The 11,114-nt window shown below is 63.0% G+C and overlaps 1 protein-coding gene across 1 annotated transcript in view; it reads left to right on the top strand.

Annotated features, from left to right (window-relative positions):
• Positions 1-9,234: 9,234 nt before the first annotated feature.
• Positions 9,235-11,114, top strand: part of OLFML2A (olfactomedin like 2A) — a 32,193-nt gene continuing 30,313 nt past the window's right edge. The window contains exon 1 of the mRNA XM_050926255.1: positions 9,235-9,348. Within this exon, the coding sequence (XP_050782212.1) occupies positions 9,280-9,348 (69 nt within the window). The 5' untranslated portion in view covers positions 9,235-9,279. The remainder of the gene's footprint in view (positions 9,349-11,114) is intronic.

Here is an 11,114-nt window from a genome sequence, read left to right as displayed (position 1 = left end):
ATCGCGTCTAGCCTAGCGCTCTCCCATTGACTCCAGAACGAGGAGCGCAAGCACAGTCAACGGGAGAGCGTCAGCTGTCGACTTACCGTAAAGAAGACACCGCAGTAAGTAGATCTAAGTAAGTTGATTTCAGCAACGCTATTCACTTGGAGCATATGTGTAGTCAGGGTTGAAGTTAGCCACCTGCATTAAGTACCTTACTGAATCAGGGACATAACTGTTCAAAAAAATACCTGGAGTTGCAAAAAGCCACATTTGTGACAATTCCTGGCAGAGCCTTGTTCAGAAGCAGGTCTGCTGGTGTGAAAAAGCCCATAGCTATATGGCTGTGACATACACTCAGCCTATGGCAAGAATCTGTGAAAGCGAAGCATGTGTGACAAATGTGTCCCTTCCCATTCTAGGAAGCAGATGGATTGGCTGCACTCGGTTAAAATGTTTGGTTCATAATAAAACATCAATGTCTGAACCCCTGGGTCCAGATGCGAGGCTGGGCTTCAGTCACCCTTTGTTTCTCATCCTTGAGTCAGTTTTCCTTCCATGTGACAGCACTCAGCTGGGTCACTGCTGAAGCACTGCATGCAGTTCTCAGACAAAATTGTATCACTGCCTTTTTACACCTGGGAGATAATATCCACCACAGTCCCATGAATAGCTGATTTCATAATTCTGTCAAGTTGCTCTGGCCTGATGAGTTCATCCCAACCACCTCTGGCTCCACTAGCATCTAGCTAGTTACGGATGGTTCCTCTTAATCCTTGCTTCATAGAGTGACCATATGGTCACATCAGTGACCATTGCCAGAGATTCTTCTTATAAGACTGGTGCCCTACCGCCTCCCTCTCACGCTCAGGTTGGTCTCCCACCTCCTCCTAGCTGATGTTCTGTGTGGCTTTCCGCATACAGTTGCTACAAACGTCATTTTCTTCACTGCATGTGGGACTGTCCTGTTAGTAATAACATCTGGCTTGAAATGCAACATGTCTGTTAGGGGACGATGGGAACACCACAGCAATGCATCCCTCTCCCTGCTTGGCACCCGGGATGGGGACAGAGACATGCGGAGGACCAAGGGAAAGTCAACAGAACAGCTTTCCCTAACTGATGAAAAATTGAGACTTATCCTCTGCATCTCCGGCCACACCCCCTGTTGGCAAGAGACCTGGTTAGCCTCTAACCCTAACATACACACTAACAATCATGCCAGCAATGGGGTGTGGCTCATGCATAGGGCTTACCTGGGGTACCAAGCTCAAACCCAAAGCCCTTCCCACTAGGACCGTCCCTGGGGCACAACATTTCTATTGGAGCTATACAGGAAAGGTTCAATGCAGAAAACTTTCCTAGCAAGAACATTTCCACCCAGAGGTTCTTGCTCCTGCAGACTTTACAAGCTCCCCAGGAGAAAGGCTCCTTCCTGCAGGCCTAGTATGCTCCGTAGGGAGCCAATAGCATTTTAATGACATCAGAGTTTGGGGCAGGAAATTTGCAGTCAAGGTTGGGAAGCCATCCTATTACGAGCCTGCCCCTCTCCCGAATTATCCCTCTGGCTTGGGTGGTCAAAAGCCTGTTCGCCTAGTCTGACAGACACACAGGCTGCCAATGTAGCAGGCGTAGAACCACCCACTGCCTCAGCTCTTATTCTTGGAACCAAAAGTGGCACCAGCATTGGCCCCATGAAGGTAGCAGCAGGGCACAGTCCTGTGGGCATTGCCACCTGGGCGATGCCTTTGGAAGCAGCTTTGCTGGTTGAATGCCCTGCCCCATAGGGAGGCTTTCTCGAAACTTGCCTGGCTGTGGGGATTCCCCAGCATAACCTCCCATGCAGAGGCCCCCCCACCCTACCCTCCAGGGGAGCTCTGGGCAGACTGGGCCTCCATTCGGGCTACTGCACACAAGAGGTTCTCAGCTTGGGGGCCTAGTTCCCTGTGTGTGTGTCTGTACCTCTGGTACAAAGCCCAGAGCTGCCCATTCCTGGAGTGCTTGGCTGGACCCTGTGCACTGGGTGCAGGGGACATGGGGCATGGGGGCCTGGGTTCAGGGCACATTGGGTGCAGGGGACACAGCAGGCACAAGGTGCAGAGGGCACTGGGGACATGGGGTGCAGGGGGCACAGGGGACAAAGGGTGTATGGTGCACTGTGGGCACTGGGGACATGGGTACAGAGGACACAGGGTACTGGGGGCACAAGGCACGGGGGCACTAGGGGCACTGGGGAGATGGATACAGAGGACACAGAGGGCTTGGGGGACATAGGGTACAGAGGACACAGGGCCCTGTGGGCACAGGGCGCAGGGGACACAAGGGGCACTGGGGACATGGGGTTCAGAGGACACAGGGTGCAGAGGCACGAGGAGCAGGGTGCACTAGGGGCACTGGGGAGATGGGTACAGAGGACACAGGGCACACAGGGTGCAGGGGACACTGGGGACATGGGGTACAGAGGACACAAGGCACAGGGGGCACAGGGGACACGGGTGCAGAGGACACGGGGGCACAGGGAGCAGGGGGCACTAGGGGCACTGGGGACATGGGTGCAGAGGACACGGGGCACAGGACACAGGGGATACAGAGGATACGGGGCACAGGGCGCAGGGGTCACTGGGGACATGGCTGCAGAGGACACAGGGCACAGGGGACACAGGGTGCAGGGGACACTGGGGACATGGGGTACAGAGGACACAAGGTGAAGGGGCATAGGGGGCGCAGGAGACATGGGTACAGGGGACATAGGGTGCAGGGGGTACAGAGGACACGGGGCACGGGGCGCAGGGGACACTGGGGACATGGGTGCAGAGGGCACAGGTTGCAGGGGACACAAGGGGCACAGGAGACACTGGGGACATGGGTACAGAGGACATAGGGGCACAGGGAGCAAGGGGGCACTAGGGGCACTGGGAACATGGGGTACAGAGGACACAAGGTGCAGGGTGCAGGGCGCAGGGGGTATAGAGGACACAAGGGGCGCAGGGGACACTGGGGACATGGGGTACAGAGGACACAGGGCATAGGGGCACAGTGCACAGGGGGTACAGAGGACACAGGGGGCACAGGGCGCAGGGGACACTGGGGACATGGGGTACAGAGGACACAGGGCATAGGGGCACAGTGCGCAGGGAGTACAGAGGACACAGGGGGCACAGGGCGCAGGGGACACTGGGGACATGGGGTAGAGAAGACACAAGGTGCAGGGGGCAGGGCGCAGGGGGTACAGAGGACACAGGGGGCACAGGGCACAGGGGACACTGGGGACATGGGGTACAGAGGACACAAGGTGCAGGGTGCAGGGCGCAGGGGGTACAGAGGACACAAGGGGCACAGGGGACACTGGGGACATGGGGTACAGAGGACACAGGGCATAGGGGCACAGTGCGCAGAGGGTACAGAGGACACAGGGGGCGCAGGGGACACTGGAGACATGGGGTACAGAGGACACAAGGTGCAGGGGGCAGGGCGCAGGGGGTACAGAGGACACAGGGGGCACAGGGCGCAGGGGACACTGGGGACATGGGGTACAGAGGACACGAGGTGCAGGGGGCAGGGCGCAGGGAGTACAGAGGACACAAGGGGCACAGGGGACACTGGGGACATGGGGTACAGAGGACACGACGTGCAGGGTGCAGGGCGCAGGGGGTACAGAGGACACAGGGGGCACAGGGCGCAGGGGACACTGGGGACATGGGGTACAGAGGACACAGGGCATAGGGGCACAGTGCGCAGAGGGTACAGAGGACACAGGGGGCGCAGGGGACACTGGGGACATGGGGTACAGAGGACACAAGGTGCAGGGGGCAGGGCGCAGGGGGTACAGAGGACACAGGGGGCACAGGGCACAGGGGACACTGGGGACATGGGATACAGGGGGCACAGGGGACACTGGGGACAGGGGGTACAGAGGACACAAGGTGCAGGGTGCAGGGCGCAGGGGGTACAGAGGACACGGGGGGCACAGGGCACAGGGGACACTGGGGACACGGGATACAGGGGGCACAGGGGACACTGGGGACAGGGGGTACAGAGGACACAAGGTGCAGGGGGCAGGGGGTACAGAGGACACAGGGGGCACAGGGCGCAGGGGACACTGGGGACAGGGGGTACAGAGGACATGAGGTGCAGGGGGCAGGGCGCAGGGGGTACAGAGGACACAAGGGGCACAGGGCGCAGGGGACACTGGGGACAGGGGGTACAGAGGACACGAGGTGCAGGGGGCAGGGCGCAGGGGGTACAGAGGACACGGGGGGCACAGGGCACAGGGGACACTGGGGACACGGGATACAGGGGGCACAGGGGACACTGGGGACAGGGGGTACAGAGGACACGAGGTGCAGGGGGCAGGGGGTACAGAGGACACAGGGGGCACAGGGCGCAGGGGACACTGGGGACAGGGGGTACAGAGGACACGAGGTGCAGGGGGCAGGGCACAGGGGGTACAGAGGACACAGGGGGCACAGGGCGCAGGGGACACTGGGGACAGGGGGTACAGAGGACACGAGGTGCAGGGGGCAGGGCACAGGGGGTACAGAGGACACAGGGGGCACAGGGCACAGGGGACACTGGGGACATGGGATACAGGGGGCACAGGGGACACTGGGGACATGGGGTACAGAGGACACAGGGCATAGGGGCACAGTGCGCAGAGGGTACAGAGGACACAGGGGGCGCAGGGGACACTGGGGACATGGGGTACAGAGGACACAGGGGGCACAGGGCACAGGGGACACTGGGGACATGGGATACAGGGGGCACAGGGGACACTGGGGACAGGGGGTACAGAGGACACAAGGTGCAGGGGGCAGGGGGTACAGAGGACACAGGGGGCACAGGGCACAGGGGGTACAGAGGACACAGGGGGCACTAGGGGCACTGGGAACATGGGGTACAGAGGACACAAGGTGCAGGGGGCCGGGCACAGGGGGTACAGAGGACACAGGGGGCACAGGGGACACTGGGGACATGGGGTACAGAGGACACAGGGCATAGGGGCACAGTGCGCAGAGGGTACAGAGGACACAGGGGGCGCAGGGGACACTGGGGACATGGGGTACAGAGGACACAGGGGGCACAGGGCACAGGGGACACTGGGGACATGGGATACAGGGGGCACAGGGGACACTGGGGACAGGGGGTACAGAGGACACAAGGTGCAGGGTGCAGGGCGCAGGGGGTACAGAGGACACGGGGGGCACAGGGCACAGGGGACACTGGGGACACGGGATACAGGGGGCACAGGGGACACTGGGGACAGGGGGTACAGAGGACACAAGGTGCAGGGGGCAGGGGGTACAGAGGACACAGGGGGCACAGGGCGCAGGGGACACTGGGGACAGGGGGGACAGAGGACACGAGGTGCAGGGGGCAGGGCGCAGGGGGTACAGAGGACACAAGGGGCACAGGGCGCAGGGGACACTGGGGACAGGGGGTACAGAGGACACGAGGTGCAGGGGGCAGGGCGCAGGGGGTACAGAGGACACGGGGGGCACAGGGCACAGGGGACACTGGGGACACGGGATACAGGGGGCACAGGGGACACTGGGGACAGGGGGTACAGAGGACACGAGGTGCAGGGGGCAGGGGGTACAGAGGACACAGGGGGCACAGGGCGCAGGGGACACTGGGGACAGGGGGTACAGAGGACACGAGGTGCAGGGGGCAGGGCACAGGGGGTACAGAGGACACAGGGGGCACAGGGCACAGGGGACACTGGGGACACGGGATACAGGGGGCACAGGGGACACTGGGGACATGGGGTACAGAGGACACAGGGCATAGGGGCACAGTGCGCAGAGGGTACAGAGGACACAGGGGGCGCAGGGGACACTGGGGAAATGGGGTACAGAGGACACAGGGGGCACAGGGCACAGGGGACACTGGGGACATGGGATACAGGGGGCACAGGGGACACTGGGGACAGGGGGTACAGAGGACACAAGGTGCAGGGGGCAGGGTGCAGGGGGTACAGAGGACACAAGGTGCAGGGGGCAGGGGGTACAGAGGACACAGGGGGCACAGGGCACAGGGGGTACAGAGGACACAGGGGGCACTAGGGGCACTGGGAACATGGGGTACAGAGGACACAAGGTGCAGGGGGCAGGGCACAGGGGGTACAGAGGACACAGGGGGCACAGGGGACACTGGGGACATGGGGTACAGAGGACACAGGGCATAGGGGCACAGTGCGCAGAGGGTACAGAGGACACAGGGGGCGCAGGGGACACTGGGGACATGGGGTACAGAGGACACAGGGGGCACAGGGCACAGGGGACACTGGGGACATGGGATACAGGGGGCACAGGGGACACTGGGGACAGGGGGTACAGAGGACACAAGGGGCACAGGGCACAGGGGACACTGGGGACAGGGGGTACAGAGGACACGAGGTGCAGGGTGCAGGGCGCAGGGGGTACAGAGGACACAGGGGGCACAGGGGACACTGGGGACAGGGGGTACAGAGGACACAAGGGGCACAGGGCACAGGGGACACTGGGGACAGGGGGTACAGAGGACACGAGGTGCAGGGGGCAGGGCGCAGGGGGTACAGAGGACACAGGGGGCACAGGGCACAGGGGACACTGGGGACATGGGATACAGGGGACACAGGGGACACGGGACAGGGGGTACAGAGGACACAAGGTGCAGGGGGCAGGGCGCACAGAGGACACAGGGGGCACAGGGGACACTGGGGACATGGGGTACAGAGGACACGAGGTGCAGGGTGCAGGGCGCAGGGGGTACAGAGGGCACAGGGGGCACAGGGCGCAGGGGACACTGGGGACATGGGGTACAGAGGACACAGGGGGCACAGGGCGCAGGGGACACTGGGGACATGGGATACAGGGGGCACAGGGGACACTGGGGACATGGGGTACTGAGGACACAGGGGGCACAGGGTACACTGGGGACAGGGGGTACAGAGGACACAGGGGGCACTGGGGACAGGGGGTACAGAGGACACAGGGGGCACAGGGGACACTGGGGACAGGGGGTACAGAGGACACAGGGGGCGCAGGGGACACTGGGGACATGGGGTACAGAGGACACGAGGTGCAGGGGGCAGGGCGCAGGGGGTACAGAGGACACAAGGGGCACAGGGGACACTGGGGACAGGGGGTACAGAGGACACAGGGGGCACAGGGCACAGGGGACACTGGGGACATGGGATACAGGGGGCACAGGGGACACTGGGGACAGGGGGTACAGAGGACACAGGGGGCGCAGGGGACACTGGGGACATGGGGTACAGAGGACACAGGGGGCACAGGGCACAGGGGACACTGGGGACAGGGGGTACAGGGGACACAGGGGGCACAGGGCACAGGGGACACTGGGGACAGGGGGTACAGAGGACACGAGGTGCAGGGGGCAGGGCACAGGGGGTACAGAGGACACAGGGGGCACAGGGCACAGGGGACACTGGGGACTTGGGATACAGGGGGCACAGGGGACACTGGGGACATGGGGTACAGAGGACACAGGGCATAGGGGCACAGTGCGCAGAGGGTACAGAGGACACAGGGGGCGCAGGGGACACTGGGGACATGGGGTACAGAGGACACAGGGGGCACAGGGCACAGGGGACACTGGGGACATGGGATACAGGGGGCACAGGGGACACTGGGGACAGGGGGTACAGAGGACACGAGGTGCAGGGGGCAGGGCGCAGGGGGTACAGAGGACACAAGGGGCACAGGGCACAGGGGACACTGGGGACATGGGGTACAGAGGACACAGGGGGCACAGGGCGCAGGGGACACTGGGGACATGGGATACAGGGGGCACAGGGGACACTGGGGACATGGGGTACAGAGGACACGAGGTGCAGGGCGCAGGGGGTACAGAGGACACAGAGGGCACAGGGGACACTGGGGACACGGGGTACAGAGGACACGAGGTGCAGGGTGCAGGGCGCAGGGGGTACAGAGGACACAGGGGGCACAGGGCACAGGGGACACTGGGGACACGGGGTACAGAGGACACGAGGTGCAGGGTGCAGGGCGCAGGGGGTACAGAGGACACAGGGGGCACAGGGGACACTGGGGACATGGGGTACAGAGGACACAAGGTGCAGGGGGCAGGGCGCAGGGGGTACAGAGGACACAGGGGGTACAGAGGACACAGGGGGCACTGGGGACAGGGGGTACAGAGGACACAGGGGGCACAGGGGACACTGGGGACAGGGGGTACAGAGGACAGGGGGCGCAGGGGACACTGGGGACATGGGGTACAGAGGACACGAGGTGCAGGGTGCAGGGCGCAGGGGGTACAGAGGACACAGGGGGCACAGGGGACACTGGGGACACGGGGTACAGAGGACACGAGGTGCAGGGGGCAGGGTGCAGGGGGTACAGAGGACACAAGGTGCAGGGGGCACAGGGCACAGGGGGTACAGAGGACACAGGGGGCACTAGGGGCACTGGGAACATGGGGTACAGAGGACACGAGGTGCAGGGGGCAGGGCACAGGGGGTACAGAGGACACAGGGGACACAGGGGGCACAGGGGACACGGGGTACAGAGGACACAGGGCATAGGGGCACAGTGCGCAGAGGGTACAGAGGACACAGGGGGCGCAGGGGACACTGGGGACACGGGGTACAGAGGACACGAGGTGCAGGGGGCAGGGCGCAGGGGGTACAGAGGACACAGGGGGCACAGGGGACACTGGGGACAGGGGGTACAGAGGACACAGGGGGCACAGGGCACAGGGGACACTGGGGACAGGGGGTACAGAGGACACAGGGGGCACTGGGGACAGGGGGTACAGAGGACACAGGGGGCGCAGGGGACACTGGGGACATGGGGTACAGAGGACACGAGGTGCAGGGGGCAGGGCGCAGGGGGTACAGAGGACACAGGGGGCACAGGGCACAGGGGACACTGGGGACATGGGATACAGGGGGCACAGGGGACACTGGGGACATGGGGTACAGAGGACACAAGGTGCAGAGGGCAGGGCACAGGGGGTACAGAGGACACAGGGGGCACAGGGGACACTGGGGACAGGGGGTACAGAGGACACGAGGTGCAGGGGGCAGGGCGCTGGGACAGAGGCTGCCCAGGGCGCCGCGTGCGGGGGCCCCGAGCTCTGCGGAGCGGCGGGCGGACGGGCGGGCCCCGGGCCAGGAGCCCTGCGGGGGCGGCGGACCCTGGGCTGTCACTCGTGGCTCCGCCTCCCGCTGCCCCCGGCCGAGCCGCCTGGAAGGGGCCGGGCGGCGCAGAGCCCACGAGGCGGCCGTGAGCGACGGGCTCTGCGGCCGGGCCGGCCCCGCACCTCCCCGCGGCCATGGGGGCGCTCGGCCTGGCCGTGCTGCGCCTCTCGCTGCTCGCCGCCGCCGCGCAGGCCGCCGGCCAGGTAAGGCGGCGGGGCTCGCCGGGATCGGGCTCCGCGGGCGGGCGGGCAGCTGCGGCCGGTGCCCCGGGCGGGCGAGGCGCCTGGCGGGGGCAAAGCCCCGACGTCCCGCTGGCTGCTGGCGGGGCGGGGCCCCGGCGTGTCCACACGGGGCTCCCTGCGCCCGCGGCCCCGGCGAGGGACCCTCAGGCGTGGCCCGGCTGCAGCGAAGGTGCATTTGGGGATCGGGCCAACCGCGCCTCGCGGGGGGGGCCTGGTTCTCCCAGGCGGAGGCGCCCCGGGGCTGGCCCGCGGGCCGTGGCAAGTGGGTCGCTGCCTGGTGCGGCTGAGAAGTGGGACCCGCGAGGGTGGCGCTGCTCCTTGGGGCTAGTGGGTTTGGGGAGGGGTGCAGTGCGGAAGAGCCCTGCTGTGCTGCGTGTTAGGGGACAGGCCAGTGCAAGCACAGAACAAGAGGGGAAGCCAGGCCAGGAACCCCTGAATAAACACAGGGGGTCTGTGCTTCACAGACAGATGTTCATTATCATTCACACAACGATGCCGGAAAGGCTCTTCTTGCTGTCCCACCACAGCTCTGACTTTACTTCTCATCCCTCTGGGCTAGGTATTTTGTGCTTCCCTGCTTAAACCAGGAGAGCTGAGACCCTAATGAAGAGTCTGCGATGTTATCATGGTCCTCAGGGCTAGCGTCACCCCCCCAGACCCCCTTCACTGGCTGAGAGGCCCCGTGTTCATGCCAGGCCATTTTCACGTTTCAGTTCTCAGTCTATTCAGACTGAGTCACCAAAGTGCAGATCTGGGACCAGTGAATTCCATTGGGATTTATTAGTTGCCTTGCCATAGACAGCTGTGAGCCCAGTGAGAGCGGTTGTGGTTTGCTGTCATGCTGCGGTTTGGGTTAATGGCACCACATAGTTTGTAGCCCCAGTGTTCCCACTCTCCCCATTCCCTGCGCTGCCCCAGAAAGAGCTGCAGGAAAGCCTATGCCCTGGCATAAAATGCCCCTATGTGGCCTTCTCCTAAGCAGCAGAATCACAGCAATTCCACTGCTTTTCATCCCAACTTGGGCACCCACATGAGCATGTTCACATGAAGCATGACTTGCTCCTGTGCCCTATCACTGGGAATCAGATTCTCCCATTGGCAGGATTCATTCAATGCTCTTTCGTCTGAATGGTGTTGCATCAGGCTTGCTTGACTGTCCTGAGCTGCGCTTTGAGGCATTCTGTATTCATTCTGTCCTGGGTTTGTGCTGAGACCCACACCAGCCCAGCAGACCTTCTCCCTTTATATCTGCACGGCAGCTCCTGCTGCCCCAGCTCAGAGAGCAGCTGTGATGCTGGAGGGATGTTCAGACACACAACACTTAAGGGGTGCTCTGGAGTCACTAACGCTCCATCCACTCAGGGAGTGCAGGGTGCAGGTTTCTGGCTGCCCAGTGCAAGAGAGTCCAGAGTAAGCTCAGGACAGGCAACCAGTTGCGCACACGTGATCTGTTGACTCCTAAAACGCATGTGGGGAATCCTGAGTGAGGATGTTCCACTCACTTCAAAAAGAATAAAAGCAAATCTTGGCTGTGCTTTAGCTTGATGACCTTAATTGTGCTGCGAAGGAAAACTCATAGGCTCAGCCCCTTGTGGGGAAGGAAAACCTTGATTCACATCTTGGGACTTCTTATGGCTCATGAGTGGCCACTAGTTCTGGATTTGCAAATATAAGTTCTGGAGCTGTTCAGCCGTCCTTGGAAGTGGGAGCCCCACACAAGGCCTTTC

The sequence above is a fragment of the Gopherus flavomarginatus genome, chromosome 17 (assembly GCF_025201925.1).
Source record: "Gopherus flavomarginatus isolate rGopFla2 chromosome 17, rGopFla2.mat.asm, whole genome shotgun sequence".
Taxonomy (NCBI): domain Eukaryota; kingdom Metazoa; phylum Chordata; order Testudines; family Testudinidae; genus Gopherus; species Gopherus flavomarginatus.
This window is presented reverse-complemented; position numbering and strand designations above follow the sequence as displayed.